The sequence below is a fragment of the Dermacentor albipictus genome, chromosome 5 (genome assembly GCF_038994185.2).
Source record: "Dermacentor albipictus isolate Rhodes 1998 colony chromosome 5, USDA_Dalb.pri_finalv2, whole genome shotgun sequence".
NCBI classification, from domain to species: Eukaryota; Metazoa; Arthropoda; class Arachnida; order Ixodida; family Ixodidae; genus Dermacentor; species Dermacentor albipictus.
This window is the reverse complement of record NC_091825.1, coordinates 54,415,230-54,431,884: the sequence shown is the minus strand read 5'-3', so window position 1 is coordinate 54,431,884 and position 16,655 is coordinate 54,415,230. Positions and strand designations below refer to the sequence as shown.

Sequence of the window (16,655 nt, the reverse complement as noted above, 5' to 3'; positions counted from 1 at the left end):
GTGGAATGTCTATAGACAAGTGTATAGGCTTATACTTCTACATTTGTCGACTGAAGTCTATAGAATGTCTGTAGACAAAGGTCTATAGACTATCTAGAGACTATTGATACAGACCAGTCTATAGACTTATGGCCATAAACTTTTATCGACTAGTCTGTAAAAACTAAGTGCATTGACTGCCTATAGAGGGTCCATAGATGAATGAAAATTCACGTTTGTAGACAAATGTCCGCAGAATGTTTATAGACAAAAGTGTATAGGGTTATAGAGTTCTAGATTTGTAGACGGATGTCTATAGCATGTCTATAGACTATCTACAGACATTAGTCTATAGATATTATATAGTGATATGTCTGCAAAAGTAGAACTATATATACAGTTCTACTTTTGTAGACTGAAGTATATAAAATGTCTATTGACATTCTATAGACTTCAGTCTACAAAAAAAACAGAAATATATTCCTATGCACCTTTTCTAAGACAGTCTGCGTACATTTGTCAACAAGCGTGAATTTTTTGTCGTGAATTTTTTTGTCAACAAGCGTGAAAGTCTACAAAGAGTATATAAAGGCACAAGTCCATACTAATCTGCTATCTGCAAGTTAGTTTATAAAATTGTTTGCATGTGGTAGCAAAAGTGTTTAATGTATTTACGCTTGTGAGCCTATTGCTTTTAATCTGCACTTATGCATTAATGTTAGTAGATTAATAATGCTCCAGAACCAGCTGTACTCTCATATATGTTGCATAAGCAGAGAGAATTGAAGTGCTGAATCATGCAGTGCAAAAAAGAAAAAAAAATGCACCGGCAACGAATTAACTGTTTTTATTGCAAGATATAATAGATGAATTTCCTGAAATACATATCTTATGCAATTATGGATAGAGACCAAATATTTACACCACTTCCCCTTGGCAAGCATGGTCGCCAGGCTGGCCTTGATCTTTTTGTCATTAGACCCAAAGGAGATCCAGGTGTGTGCTGCAAATAAGTAGATGCAGCAATATGAGGCAAAAATAACACGTGTGTATTCTTTGTATGTTCATTAAGCAGCTTATTAGATTTGCTCAAACCATCTAAGTCAATCTAAGTGAAATTCTGGCTGTTATAACTAAACTCAAGGAAGGCCAAGATACTTTGCGGACCGAACTAAATGACCTGAAAACACCTCAGTTATAACAGTACAAAATGCTCACTGAAATCAGCAACCGGCTAGCCTCACTGGAAATGGAACACGCGAAACCCAATCCCCACCCAGCTGCCCACGAGGCAATTCAAATCAGGCGTGACATCCCGTTTCTGAAAGCGGCTAGCAACGATACTAATAACCGAATGCGCAGGAAGAGTCTTCTGTTTCTTCGTTTCGATGACACAGAAAAAGAAACTCGCCAAGAGTCTCAAAAAGAAATCGTAAAACTTCGTACAACACCTTGTAACTGCGATTGGACGGAAACGCCATTGAATGTGCGCACAGCTTAGGCAAATATAGTAACGAAAAGCAGGGGCCAATTATTGTAAATTTAAGTTATTTCAAGGCTAAAAAAAGCATTCTGGCTTGTGGCCGCGAATTTAAAGGAACTGACTACACTATCGGTGAAGATTTCGCCCCCTATACTCGCCACGCGCGTTCGAAATAATCCAGTTCATACGTTGTCAACAACATGCCTTTAAACTTTCTGTTGACAAACTTCACGTACGCAAGAAGTCATATTTTTGGGACACTGGAACCGATGCTGTCCTAGAATGTGCAAACACCCTGCATTAGTACCTACCCCTCATCAGTCACGTGAAAAGGCCGAGGCATACACCGAATGACGCAGACTAAACCGTCAAGGTCGTTCAAGCAACTATTCATCTTAGTCAGTAGATATAAACATTGGTTCCACGAACATCAGAAGTGTAATTCCGAAATGTGAGCAGTGGTTTTAACACAGACATCGACGCAGACCTAATTGTTCTCACTGAGACATGGCTGACTGACAAAATCAAAGATTGTGAAGTTTTCCCCTTGAACCAGAATTTCACGCTTTGCCTTCATGACCGAAACGATAGGAGAGGAGGAGGCGTCCTTATAGCAGTGAACAACAACCGATCGTCCTTACTCTTCTGCCATGATTCCAGTTTAGAACTAGCATGGGTTTGCGTTCATAATTCCTCGGTGAAATCAGTATACGGCATTGGCTACCGACCACCAGACAGTCATCCGCTTTTTTGTGACCACCTTCGCAGTTTCCTTACAAACATAAAATATAAATTCCCCGAAGCGCCTATTTATATTTTCGGTGATTTCTATTACTCCCACATCAATTGGGCCCTCCTTTCAGTAACTAATCCATCGCCATTTAATGAATCCATACAATTCCTAGACTTGGCACTAGATTTCATTCTCTATCAAACAATAACCAGCCCCACTAGAGCCAATAACATAATTGATATTTTACTCGCCAGCTGCCCGGAAGGCATATCAAGTGTGGCAATACTGCCCGGAAATAGGAACCACAACCTTCTTCATGCATCTCTCTCTATACCACCAAAAAGATCACCTAGGAAGAAATTAATCACGGACTATAATAGAGGAAATCTTGAACTAATCACTCATAAACTCACTCGCTTTTATCAAACCTTTGAAAAGTCCTACGCAACCCGTTCTGTGAATGCAAATTGGTAACTGTATAAAAACACGTTGCTTAGCCTAAAAAACAAATATACCCCTACAATCATTATAAAGTCCGACTCAAATAACCCATGCTTTAACAAACACTTAAAATCACTGCTCAACCCGGAAAACGCCTCTACAAAACTTCCAAAAGTAAAAATAGGGCAGAAGCATGGGAACGACACCGCCTCTGTATGGCTGAATTTATTAAAACATTAAACGAGGCCAAGGACAAATTCTTCTCTGTCGACCTGATTGCAATGCTTCACTCAGACCCAAATATATTCTGGCGTATCACCTCCACAAAACAACAAACTAACCAAATAAATCTCGTTGACTCAGATGATGAATTAATAAGCCCAAATAATTCCGCAGCAGTCCTAAATAAATTCTACACGTCGGTATTTCACATGCATAATCCCTGCACTATGGAACCTTTACCTAGCTTTTCGGCAAGAACAATGCCTAAATGCAAATAAACCCGAATGGCCTATGTAATCTAATTAACTCTCTTAAAATATCATTCTCGCGTGGCTGCGACGACATAAACACCAAATTACTTAAAAGCGCTATAACTCCCTCTACTAACTTTTAGTACCTTATATTTATTCAATCTTTAAACGCCGGAAACGTGACCGACGATTGGAAAAAAGCGAATGTAGTTCCCATTTTTAAAGCATGAAGGCGCGATAGCCCTACTAATTACCGTCTGATCTCCCTGTTCACTAACAGTGCCCAATCTAAGCTCATTCAGCAAATTATAGCATCTAACCTAAAGGACTACCTAGAATCAATCAGATTTTTTACCCTTTACAACATGGATTTCGTAAATCTGTCTTGCGAAACACAACTAGCCGAATTTACGCACGACTTATTACTACACATGGACGATCACCTTCAAATTCATGCAATATTTCTAGGTTTTTCAAAGGCCTTTGATCGCGTGTCTCACAACCATCTCCTTGCAAAATCGTCCTCCCTTGGTATCCGCCCCGAGATTATCAAATGGATAGAAAGTAATTTATCGAGCAACAAACTTTCAATTGTCAATCAGCGCTCGTGACGTCCTTTCCTTCTCCTTCATCTGTGCAGCACTGCACGCATACGTAAATACAAAGCTTCTGTAACCGAAAGAGAGGAAGGAAGAAGTCGACTAGTGCGGACGCTTTCACGTCGGCTCCAGCTTTCATCAATGTTCTCGAGTGGGTCTCCCTGCGAAACCGGGCGAGTTATGCCTTAATCGACGTGGCACGTCAAGGGGACTGTGCCGTTACCGGATGTTCGTCGGTGGGAGGAGTATTCGCGGTTCTGCGAGTGTTTGAAACAGGGTGAGGGTAGGCTTAGGCCTGCTCCCGGGCATGTGGGACTTTGAATCCAGGTTGGACATTGTGGAAGGAGAAAAGATTACTCAAGAAGAGGCATGCGACGGGGATGGAAGGTGGCGCACGGCCGCCGGCCCGGCAGGTGCAGGCAAGAATATTCTTCGCGTCAAGACGGTGGAAATAGAAGTGGCACACGGAGGGACGGCGGCCACACCGCCGCACCACTCGACGCGATAGGACGTGTCACTGCTGCTTCGAGACTGCCTCGACTGCCGAGGGACACTTTTTGCATCATTGTCAGTCCGCGCGACGGCCTGAATATCAACAAGGTCAGTAAAATACGCTTTGAGCAAGCCTTGGCCATGGTAGCATCCTTCGCTCCGGCCGCAATCGAAGAGGACGCGATGTGTCCCAATGGAGTTCAGAACATTTTTGTGGTGTTTACTCCTCACGAAAAAATCGCCGACGCGTACGCCCGGGTGCAGCAAATCAGGCTCGGTGAAGGCACGTTTGGGGTGGCGGCGTATCTGGCTCCACCCGAGAATACGTGTAGAGGAGTCATAAGAGGAGTCGACGTGGAAGTCAGCGAGGTTCAACTCAGAGCGAGAATTGTAAATAATCGGAATCTGGGCGCTTTGGGGGCCAGTCGGACCAAGAACAATACAACGGTGGGGGTACTTTCGAGGGAATGAGGGTGCCCAACTACGTGGAATGAGGCGCGAGCATGTTTCGCTGCACGCTCTACCGACGCCACGCGGAAGTCTGCTATGGTTGCGTAGGACTGGGACACCGCGCTGACGTGTGTCCCAACCCGGGGAGCAAGTGGTGTCGCACCTGCGGCAAACGATCGCCGGCGGAAGATCACCAGTTCGATCCGCAATGCACGTTGTGCGGTGGCCCGCACCCCCACAACGGCCAAAGAGTGCAGGGACAAATTTCAAGTTCCATATATCGTTAGAAGAAGACGGCGCCAGCGGCGTCGACTCGCCGAGCAGCTGAAGCTTTGAACCGATGTTATCACGGCGGGCGGCAGGAGCCGCTCGCGTACGCTAGCTGCGCGGAAGTGCGGTACAATCAGGGAGCGCTCCAAATCAAGAGGGCGCTCTGTGTCCAGCGTGCGGATCCAGGAGGAGCCTACCTGGGCGGATTGTGTCAAAGGGAAGAAGAAGAAGGAGCTACAGAGACCCACGGAGGTAACGCGGTTGGCTTTGCCAGAGCATGGTAGTAGGTCGCACGTGGACGCATTACTTAAGAAAGTTAAGGCAAACGCAAAGTCCAGTGAAATAGAGGCGAGCGACCAGACGCCACAGGTAGTCATACCTATACCCCGCATAGGACTCAGTAAAGCAAAGCGTAAGGCCCCCCTTCCTAACGACGAGAGTGACTTGGAAACGTCTGAGGGAGAGGTCCAGCAAAGAAAGATGTTGGAGGAACTAGTTAGGATAAGTAGAGAAAATCAGGAAAGCGTAAAGGTTTTGGTCCAAAGAGTGACGGTACTAGAAAAAAAGGCGGCCATTAAGGCCAAAGCCAAGGTCCTCGTGCAAAGCAAGGCAGTGAATCACTCCGAGGTTGCTCCGACTGTCGAGCAAGGTATGATCTTGCAGCATCATGGCGGGCGATCATAAAGAGCTGGTAATATGGCAATGGAACTGCGCTAGCTTTCAAAGGCGCAAGGCTCCGCTACGGTAAGTTTTGGCGATAAGGTGGAAAAACCGCAGATTTGGTTATTACAGGCAGGAGACACTATGTGACGACCCTCCCTTCTCTGGCTTCAACATTGTGTCGGTCAGGAACGAGCGAGGCAGAGGACTAGCTACGATGATAAAATGTAGTCTAGCCTTTATTTACCATCCAATACAATCTGGACATGGTACGATGAAGGCCCTTTTCGTGGAGCTTATAGCGCACGGGCGTCTCAAGCAGAGCGTCTTTGCGCTTAATGACTATAGCCCGCCTTCGGACCAGAGACACGTTTAGCTCCTTGCTTAGGAAGGCGACGTCGATAGCCAAACACTCTCCTCTGATAGTTACCGGGGATATTAACGCCCCTCATAATGCATGGGGACGGACTGTAAAAGGAGAGCACTTGGCGAGGATCCTGGATGACCTTGCGTTTTCGGTAATCACGCACCCAGGGTTGCCTACTAGGCTGTGCACGTCAGTTGCGCGAGACACAACGGCTGATTTGGCCTGTGTAAAGAACGTAGGTAACGTAACGTGGGCCAACAATCAGGAGAACCTGGGCAGTGACCACTTCATAGTACCGGTAACATTAATGGTGGACGCCCGACCGGCCAGGGTATTTCGAGTCACGGACTGGGAGGAGTTCAAGAAACTTAGGAAGGAGCGAACGAGCACATTTTCCTCGTTTTACGAGGCTATCGGATCACTAACGGAGGACGTCGAGACGGCTACTAGGGTAGAACAAACAGAAGTGGAGCTGCTAAGAATGGGTCCGCACCTAGCGCATCTGTTGGAGGCGAAATCGTCAATTCGGATCAGGTGGACAACACAAAGGTTAAATCGGAGGCTGAGGAAAAAAGGTTGCGGAGCTTAATAGAGAGATCGAGAGATATTCCGCGGAGCTCAATAGGCTACAATGAAATGAGGTCTGCGCGGCAGTAGACGGGTCCATGCGCTCAGGAGGGAAGTGGAACCTCCTCAAGCACCTCCTGGGTGACGCTCAGAGAAAGCATAATCAAAGGCAAACACTTCGTTAAGTCATACACCAGCACAACCAGGAGGGAGGTACTAAAGAGTCACTTTTGAATGCGATCGCGGAGAGATACCTTCCTATAGGGCCGACGCAGGAAAAGGATTATCCGCAGATCGAGGGCGCGACGGTAGAGGAACTGGACGCGCTTTTCACAGAATCGCAGATCAGGGCGGTGATCCACAATTTAAGCAGTACATCGGCTCTGGGTCCGGATAAAGTTTCTAACAGGCTATTACGAAACCTGGATGATAAGGCAGTGGAACTTCTAACTAAGGAGGCCAACAGAGTATGGGAGACAGGAAAGGTGCCTGACGGATGGAGGTCGGCTATAGTGACACTCATTCCCAAACCAGGAAAACCCCTTCATTTGGACACCATGAGGCCAATATCACTAACCTCGTGCATAGGCAAGGTAGCGGAGCACGCGATCTTGAACAGGGTTTTCGGGTACATAAAGCGCAGAGACCTCTTGCCACATAATATGGTTGGTTTTCGGCCCAGCCTATCGACGCAGGAGGTTATGCTAATGCGAAGGAAGCAAATCTTTGATAGCGGTACCCGGGAGGTAAGAGGGATTCTCGCCCTGAATTTCACAAAGGCGTTCAACACAGTATTACATCGATACATTCTGCAAGCCACGGCCGGGATAGTCCTGGGAGTCAAATTCCAGGCCTTTCTCAGGCCCTTTCTCATGAATAGAACTGCTACTATTAAGGTGGGGGAGATTCGGTCTATCGCGTACAGATTGGGAGCTCGGGGTAACCCTCAGGGATCAGTCATCTCTCCACTGCTCTTCAATATAGTAATGAAGGGTCTATCAGATAGGCTGGGTGGTCTCCAGTGCATAGGTGACGCACTTTATGCAGATGACATCCAGATCTGGTGCCCAGGGGCTCCCTAGCTGAAATGGAGTAAGCTCTACAAGCGGCCTTGGACGAGCGGAGGCTTACCTCGTGGACACGGGTCTCAAGCTGTCTACGAGTAAATCGGAACTGTTACATTACAGACCCGCCAGGCAAGGATTCGGTGTCTGACACTCCTCAACCAGCTACCGGTAGTATTGTACGCGAATAATGGGCAGACAATTCCTATAATCGACTCAATTATGATCCTAGGCCTCCTCGTAGACGCGCGGGGCTGTAGTGCCACAACAATTACCTACGTTACAGCCAAAACGGAGAATATGTTGCGGTTAATTGCTAGGGTGTTCAACCGAGAGAAGGGGTTAGGTGAAGACAACCTCTTTCGGATGTACAACGCGTTTCTCATGAGCCATATTAACTATGTGGCGTCGGCTCTAGTGTGGACAAAAACGGAAAAAAACCAAATTATATACACTCATGCGCGAGAACACCAAGAAAGTGCTAGGTTTGCCTATTGCAACGAGCTCCGACAGGCTAGATCAACTGCGTATGTACAATAGCCTAGACGAGATCATAGAGGTCCAGGTGGTTAGGCTATCGTCGACCCAAGCTGGCAGGCGAATTCTAGACGAGGCTTGCATGGCTCCTAGGATAATGGAAGACCGGCGCATAACATTGACACGAGAAACGAGGGCGACCTACCTGGTGAGGTCCTTCCCGCGGAACACGTACAACCACATAATAACAAGGGTAGACGTAAAGCCCGTGCACGAGCCATATTGAAGAAAGTTAGAGATGAGAGAGACTCCGCGATGTTTGTCGATGCGGTGCAGTACGGGAACAGGAGAGCGTTCGCGTTCTCGGTTGTAGACGGGCGGGGGGTGCTTCACTCCTTGGCCTCGGTCAAAGCGGCCTCCGCGAGTATAGCAGAGCAAATTGCGGTTGCGCTGACCTTGTGTGACCCAGAGCGTTCCTACATTTACACCGACTCGAGAGACGCAATCAGAGCTTTCGAATCGGGTAACCTCGCACGAGAAGCGGCCTCTATTTCAGGGAAAAGGGCTTGCCCCGGTTTTCATTATATCACGTTGCACCCCGCACACATGGGGACGAACATTCACGAGGGCTTCCCAAACCTCAACGAGCTTGCCCACGACCGTGCGCGAGAACTCACGTGCCGCGACGGTCTGGAGGCTGCGGAGGGGCAGGAAGGGACTTAGTAGAACAATCCACTCCTAACATTTAATGAAATCAGTAAACATTACCTTCTTGGTCGGTGAATTTATCCTCTGCCTCACCCGAAGCTTAGTAGAGGTCAGTCAGCTACACTTAGAATGCTGCAGACAGGATCTTTCCCGTCGCGGGGATTCCTCAGTAGGATGTACTCGGATGTGGACCCTAGTTGTCCCGACTACACTAAAACCTTTTGCTCAATGGCTCGCATGCTCTAGCGATGTCCCACGTTGGCTAACGACTTCCTCTCCAGTGAAGCCGAATGCTAGGAGGCCATCAGAAGCACGGTACTCCGAAAGCAAGCCCAGGCTATCAAGAGGGCCCAGGAAAGAGCCGAGCGTCACGGCGTTCTGTCCTTTACGTGGGCACGGCCAGTGGCTACAATGGCTTCCCGTTAGGATGTCTTGACAGTAGCTCCTCAGGATTAAATAAAGTTCGTTATCTCTCTGTCTGTCTGTCTGTCTGCCTGTCTCTAGTTCTGTCTGTCTGTCTGTCTGTCTGTCTGTCTGTCTGTCTGTCTGTCTGTCTGTCTGTCTGTCTGTCTGTCTGTCTGTCTGTCTGTCTGTCTGTCTGTCTGTCTGTCTGTCTGTCTGTCTGTAACCAAAACCTCCATCAATCTGCACATCCAGAGGGATTGTTCACATTCGCCCTCCAACAGAGATAATGCGGACCGCTTACCACGTGGAAAGGCCGGCTGTACAGATAAGGTAAAAACATTGTAATAGCCCAAACGATGGCCAAACACTCCCGTTCAGCGGTAGACTAATTTCTCTCCGCAAACTAAAAATTGCGGCTGGCATGCGCAATAAACTTTTCAATGCCTTATAGTAACTGCCGAAGAACTGCACCAGTGCCAACTACGCTCGCATCTGGGAGTAGTTCTGTATCGACATCCACATAAAATTGGTACACTATCAGAGCAGTCTGGAGTCGGATCTAGAGCTCGCGAAAAGCGTCTTGTTGTTCTTGTCGCCAAAGAAAGGACAATTCTTCCTTTGTAAGCCGAGTGAGAGATTCAGTGACATGCGGAATATTGCAACCGATGACAGGGTAGTTCAGAAAATTCGCACAGAGCGTCGGACCTTACGCTTGTCTGTAGGTGTCGAGAAATAGACAACTACAGTAGGTTTTTCTGGGTCGTATCAAATTCCAGCGTTACTGACTACATGGCCGTGGAAATTGAGTTCGTTGAAAGCGAAGCAGCATTTTTCAGGTGTAAGGGAGCGACCAGCAGTACGAATGGCACAAAGGACGGTTTTCAGTAGCTCGATATCTTCTTGAAAGGTCGCAGAGACGACTACGACGCCATCAGTATACAAAAGGCTGCCACTTTAGGTCAATTAAGACAGTGTGCATCATTCGTTGAAAAGTGGCCGGAGCAGAACACAAGCCGAATGGAAAGTTCTGAAACTCATTCCAGCCGTTCGGTTTAATAAAGGCAGTCTTTCCACGGTCGAACTCACCTGGTTGAATATGGTTGAAGGTGTTGTGCAAATCCATCGAGTAAAAATGGCAATCAACTCGGAGAAATTCTAAGGAGTCATCGACGTCTGTCAAATCACAATTGTCTTTTTTGTGAGGGGATTGACTTTGCCGTCGCTCACACATAACCATCGGCTGCAAAAGTAAGAAGCGTGGTTCGGATAATACTTAAATTAGACATTTTGATTTTTCGTGGAAGTAATCGCTGTGTCGTGGAGGTTAATGATTAACAGGCAATTTTTAACTACTGATTGTGGAAAAAAAACCTGTCTACAAGACGTCGTCATGATATAGGACATGTCTCTTTTGATAATGGCGAAAGATTTACTTTTAGGGAACCGGTATTACCCCCTGTGGAGATATGTATATGGTCATATGCTATTATTTTCGATAGGGAAGCCTTTCATTTTCATCCAATGTACACCATATAAAATATCCAACTTCCTTTGATTCACTTCTGTTCTCTGCATTTACGAGTTTTCATAATTCAGAGATTAATCCTAAGCTGCCTGCCAGAAAACGCAACATTTTTTAGTGTGTGTTTACTCACGGCCTCCCTTGTAAGGAATGTCGAGGATGACACAGTTCTTGTAGTCGGTGTAATAAAACTTCGCTTCGGTAGTAGGTGCTTCGTCTGGAGAAAATAAGACCCGGGGAGGGGTGGGGGGGGGTTTGCTTTCCATTAAACTTCAGCATTCAATAGCGCTCAATTTCTTCGCTGATGCAGTTGAAATGTTCATACAACATGTCCAGTGGACAAATGAGCTGGTATAGTTAGAACCTGGATAAAATAGGCTGGAGATATTACGCTGGAGAAATATAGGTTTAGGTACACATCAAGAAATCTTTGTGTAAAAAACATAATCGGCCAAGCATAAACGCCGGTCTCTCTTGTAGGCACTGCGCTCAAATCGAAGCAAATACCAAATAAAGACGGTAGTTTGTAGTGGCTCGGTTTTATTTTCTGAGCTTGGAGGTTCTGATCAAGAACATGCGTAGTCTTTTCTTTAGATATTATTTAGTGGTGCACTTTTAGTAACTGAAGTACTACGATTGTCGGGTAATGCGAGACCAAATAACCATCCTAATATAATGCAGGCCAGTTCCCAGATTACTTTGACGACTTGGAGGTCCTTAATGTGCACCTTAACCTGTGTGCATATATGTTTACGCGTTTGATGCCCATTGAAACGTGGCCTCGGCCGCGGTTGCCGAACCCGTGACCTCAAGCTCAGCAGCAACATGCCGTAGCCACTATGCTGTGGCAGTGCGTCGATGAACTACGTACGACGGTACTACAATGTCTTTAGCGTTGTGCCTATAACATTCCAATAAATATTACAATATATTGTCTACATTTGAAAGCGAAATGCTGGCTGGTGACCTTTTTTGGAAAAAAGCGAAATAACCAAGCAAGGTGAAGAAGAAGATGAAGCCCGCTAATGATAAAGATTTGATGTTAATAGAATAACACGTCAGCGCCGGCGTGGCGCTAATTCAACTTGTCTTTCACAATGCAGGTGTATCTGCTTGCATTCTATTTTCATCGGTTCGTTTCATATCTTATTTATTCGTATTCCCTTGATAATCAATTTAAGACCCGCCATGGTTGCTCGGTGCCTTTGGTGTTCGGCTGTTGAGCAGAAGTTCGCGGGATCGAACCTGAGCCACGGCTGCCGCGTTTCCATAGCGGCTAGGTGGGAAAACACCCGTGTGCTTAGATTTAGGCGCACAATAAAGGACCACAGGTAGTCGAAATTTCCGGTCTCCTCCACTACGGTGGGGCTCATGATAAGAAAGTGGTTTTCGCACGTAATACCCTATAAGTTAATTTAATTTATTCAAATTCAGAAGACAATTGACATTTACGTATAGCGAGGCATGAATTATTCGGAAGAGAAAGGTTTTATTAAGCATAGAACTGCTCTACAGCGGACTGGTAATAATTTTGCCAGGTCTTGCGAACTGATGTCGAGTGAAGAGCGTGTTTTTGACCGACGTTGTTGTAAAACAGGTTCATTGAAGAGCGGCACATACTGAGGCGCCACTAGCGCACATCGCTTCTGACGCACACCCCGTAGTGCAAGTGGCACATTGCGAGCAGCACATACCCAAATTGGCCTCAGGGGCGTTCACCTAAAATCAGCATAGACGCGGCGATGTCAGTCGTTGTTTACAGCCCAACTCAGTGACATTCAAGTTCAGTACTACATGATCGCCTGGTAAAATTATGGCAGTTTCGCGCGGCGTTACTGAACATAGGGCGAGATTACTCGCATGACATCGCCATCTCACGCATGGCGTAAACATTTTTCTAGGCTCTTATTCGGGATACATCCTCTTCTGCATATAGCTAGATAAATTAGGAGTGTACAATCTTAATTGCTGGCGGCAGAGCCTCTTAAATATGCAAGTCAACAAAGTGACGAAAAACCAAGAGGATTTGCCAAGATGCATACTATACGGGGTGATCCTTTTGAAGTTTGACAGAAGTATTAAAAGGCGCAACTGGCAGATGGCATTATTGTACTCGCTCAGCTCGTACTTTCAAAGAGTTGGAGATTGTTTGCAAGAGAAATAGTAAATACTATATTCAACCAATTCGCAGGAATTATATATTTGACCTCCTAACTATCCTCCTATTTACTTCATGGTACATATTGCAATTTACGAATTGACGATGGTGAGATAGCAAGGCATATTCATTTGGTATCAATTTCGATGATCGCACTAGTTTCGACACCTTAGACATTTTCAGAAAATTGCACTGTTGTTCAACTTCAGGTTAAAAAAAACACATTTATGAACTGATTCACCAGAGTAACTAGACCACCTGTGCATTCTTCGCAAAGTACGGGAATGACTATCTCGAAACTGGTGTTATTCTGAGAATTCATTCCAAGTGGATCTGCTTTGTGCAGTTCCGTGTAGAACTTGTGAATTTCAATTTGTCCTGTAACGTAATAAGTAAAATGTTATCGGTGATGTTTTTGTAACCAGTCAATTATACCTTGCGATTTTACGTACCACTATAGTAGACAGGCGGCCTTTTCGAGTAGATCGCTTAGAATACTATGATTGTGCTATCTGCGACAGCAATTTTTACATATTGGGTAACACTTAAAAGAGATCACGCTCTATCAAGTGCTAGCGAAAATAACACCGTAAAATAAAAGATAGACTACTCCTTCCCGATCCCATACCACAAGCTAGTGTCCCGTCTCAGATAGGCTGCGAGGTAGATACATTGAAGCACGCAGCATGACTGCATTCCGCGATGTGGCGAAGACGGCAGAAAAATATCCCCAACGGATAGGCTACTCCTTAATGCGTAATTTCAGCGCACCTAATAACTGCGACATATTGGATGTCGTGCCGAATACGCCTCGTGAGGCATGTTGCAAACGCTGGGAAGCGCGAATGCCTCGCTAACTGCAGGAACGCGAGAGATGGCGCGTGGGTAATGCGTTGCAGCGATTCACAGCCTTTCCGCAGAGAGAACTCTGCTCGTGCAGCGCTTCGTGTACATATACGACACCGGTGGACGCGCTTGCCGTGTACCTAATCGATGGCTTCCTCAGTGAACAAACGATGATGTCAACTCTGGCGCCATCATCCAGCAAGCGTCACCGCGGAACATGTCGTGCGCAGTACTACGCTTGCCTTGTCACGCTTTTTCCATACCTTCCTCCTCCATTTTCTGCCTAATGGTTACACTGTAGCCACCTTCACCGTTTTCCTCCTCGCACTCTCTTCGCTATCGACGTCATTAAAACACCGCTGCGCTCCCTGTTCGCTCTGTCATTCTTTGTTGTGCTTCTTTGCTCGGTAACGCCGAGGGCAGTGACGATGCGCCGAGGGACGCCTACAATAAAAGCAGGAACGGGCACCTAGGAGCTGCGCTGTAAATAAAAGTGTTGTATACCTATTCGTCCGTATTTCATTTGTACGCTAGAATACCCCACGTGTGGCATCTAAAAGTGAAGGTACACCGCTATAAGCGCTGAGAATCGTATCGTGCAACAGCCCAGCTCCTCTTCTGGTTTTTTTTGCTTGACACGCTGCGTCATATAGTATGACGCAGCGTATAGCGTATATAGTATAGTATGACATACGACTATATAGTCATATAGTCATATGTCACCACCGAGGCGAGACTCGTAACGCGCCATTGCGTGTTCACGCTGCAAACTGTTAACTTGCTGGCCGCACACCTACGCATAGCAGGGGACCCAAGATGGCGGCAGGTGCTATGCGGACCAGCAGGTACCCAGTGCATTTGTGGTGCAACATCCTAAAGCGTTAGAGCACTGTCCTTGAGCAACTCCTGTGAAGTGTTTTCTCCCAAATAACTAGTGCCGCCAAACAACCACCCTTCTGCGCGCTCCTTCCTCGCTCACGATAACACCACGCGCGCTCGTCCATGTCAGAGGTGCCTAACCGCTGCACCACGGCATGTGCTTCGGCCCGAACCACGTCGGGTTCCAGCATGAAGTGGAAGTTACGTAACCGCAGCTTAAAGTTTTATGCTGAGGCGATGTCGCGAGTGTATTAATGAGGGAAGGTGCACCAAGAAAAATTGGACAAACGAAAATTCTGGATGTGTAACAAGGACAAATGGAAACCCCGGAAGGGGAAGGTTCTGAAGCGGAATTGGCGTGAGTTACGAATTTGGAAACTTAGAGAAACAGCAGTGCCGCATAGCTGCATAGCTTGCGGTGCTCCACCCAGCATGGGAGAAATATCAAAGGTTTTCTAATTACACACTCGGCTGGTCCAATACAGCCATCGCTAAGTCAATTATTGAAAGCGCGTGCTCTTCAGTGCACACGCTTCGCTATTTATTGGCGTGGCCATACAGTCAGCGGAAACTGCAGACGAGATGCCGGCCGGTATAATGAAAACTATAATATATATATATATATATATATATATATATATATATATATATATATATATATATATATATATATATATATATATATATATATATATATATATATATATATATATATATATATATATATATATATATATATATATATAGATGTTTTGTCGTTGTAGAGCGGCAGATTGCCAGTGGAAGTTCACTAGTTATTGCAGACGGCGTCAAGCACATTTATTTTTCACACCTACGGGCACAGAATCAGTGACTCTAGTCAGTGTCATACGGGCTCATTGAAGAACAACACAAAGCGAGTGCAACACCATAGTACTTGAAATCAGCCCGAAGACATTCCATAAAAAGCGGTATATAGCCAGTACCACATACGGAGCGACCCACATCGCCTTCAAAATGTTTTGCTGAATAGCCGAACATAGGTACACTGTGTCACATACATAGTGACCCCAGTTCATTCGACGGCTGGTTTCAATCTTTGTTGCCTCAGCACAGGAGTCCGACACACTATAAGTTCCACTAAGCGCGACGTAGAGACGCATGGTTGCTGGAAAATGGATAGAGACACAGACAGACGGACGGACGGACGGACGGACGGACGGACGGACGGACGGACGGACGGACGGACGGACGGACGGACGGACGGACGGACGGACGGACAGACGGATGGACGGACAGACGGACGGACAGACGGATGGACGGACGAACGGACGGACGGACAGACGGATGGACGGACGGACGGACAGACAGACAGACAGACAGACAGACAGACAGACAGACAGACAGACAGACAGACAGACACAGACAGACAGACAGACAGACAGACAGACAGACAGACAGACAGACAGACAGAGATGCAAGCAGACCCCAGAAAGTGGTCTAGTATGCTCAGAATGCTAATCGTATTAAAATATTTATGCTGCCACTGGCTTCTTACCTGAGTCCAATGTGAAGCGCACAGTGTCGGGGCTGTTTCCTTCGAATACGTAGAAGCTAACGGTTCGCCTACAAACAAAATTACAAGGAGAAATAAATATACCTTCACATTCTGGAGCAAAGTATAGCTGAACACCAAAAAAAATTTAAACCATTTCCTTTTAACAGTAGAATATTTGCTTCGATACGTTAATATACTGCAAGCGACATTGTCGCAGTACCTGCTTCAGGCTTCGTTAAATCAAAATCTAGCTTTGTGACCGCATTCTTTGAGTGACATGGCGGAGTATGTGACAGATAAGAAATACCTGCTAAGGATGTAACACAATCGCAAGCTACGTTTTATGAAATATTCAATTCTCCGAGTCAACATAATAGAGATCAAAAACATAACTATTGCATGCGCCGCAGGTAAACATATTTATATCAGACAAGTTCTTGGATGCCTCGCCGTTGACTTATATCACCGCTTACTTACAGTCTCTATACGGTGATGCTATCATATTCTAGAAAACATTCAGATTAATTATACTGTGTTTATTCGAA

General features: G+C 46.1%; 1 protein-coding gene across 1 annotated transcript in view; it reads right to left on the bottom strand.

Annotated features, from left to right (window-relative positions):
* Positions 1-16,655, bottom strand: part of LOC135913234 (uncharacterized) — a 106,497-nt gene that overhangs the window by 59,404 nt on the left and 30,438 nt on the right. The window contains exons 3-4 of the mRNA XM_065445841.2: positions 16,111-16,178; positions 10,824-10,907 (exon numbers count right to left, since the gene is read on the bottom strand). Coding sequence (XP_065301913.2) covers positions 10,824-10,907; positions 16,111-16,178 — 152 coding nt within the window. The remainder of the gene's footprint in view (positions 1-10,823; positions 10,908-16,110; positions 16,179-16,655) is intronic.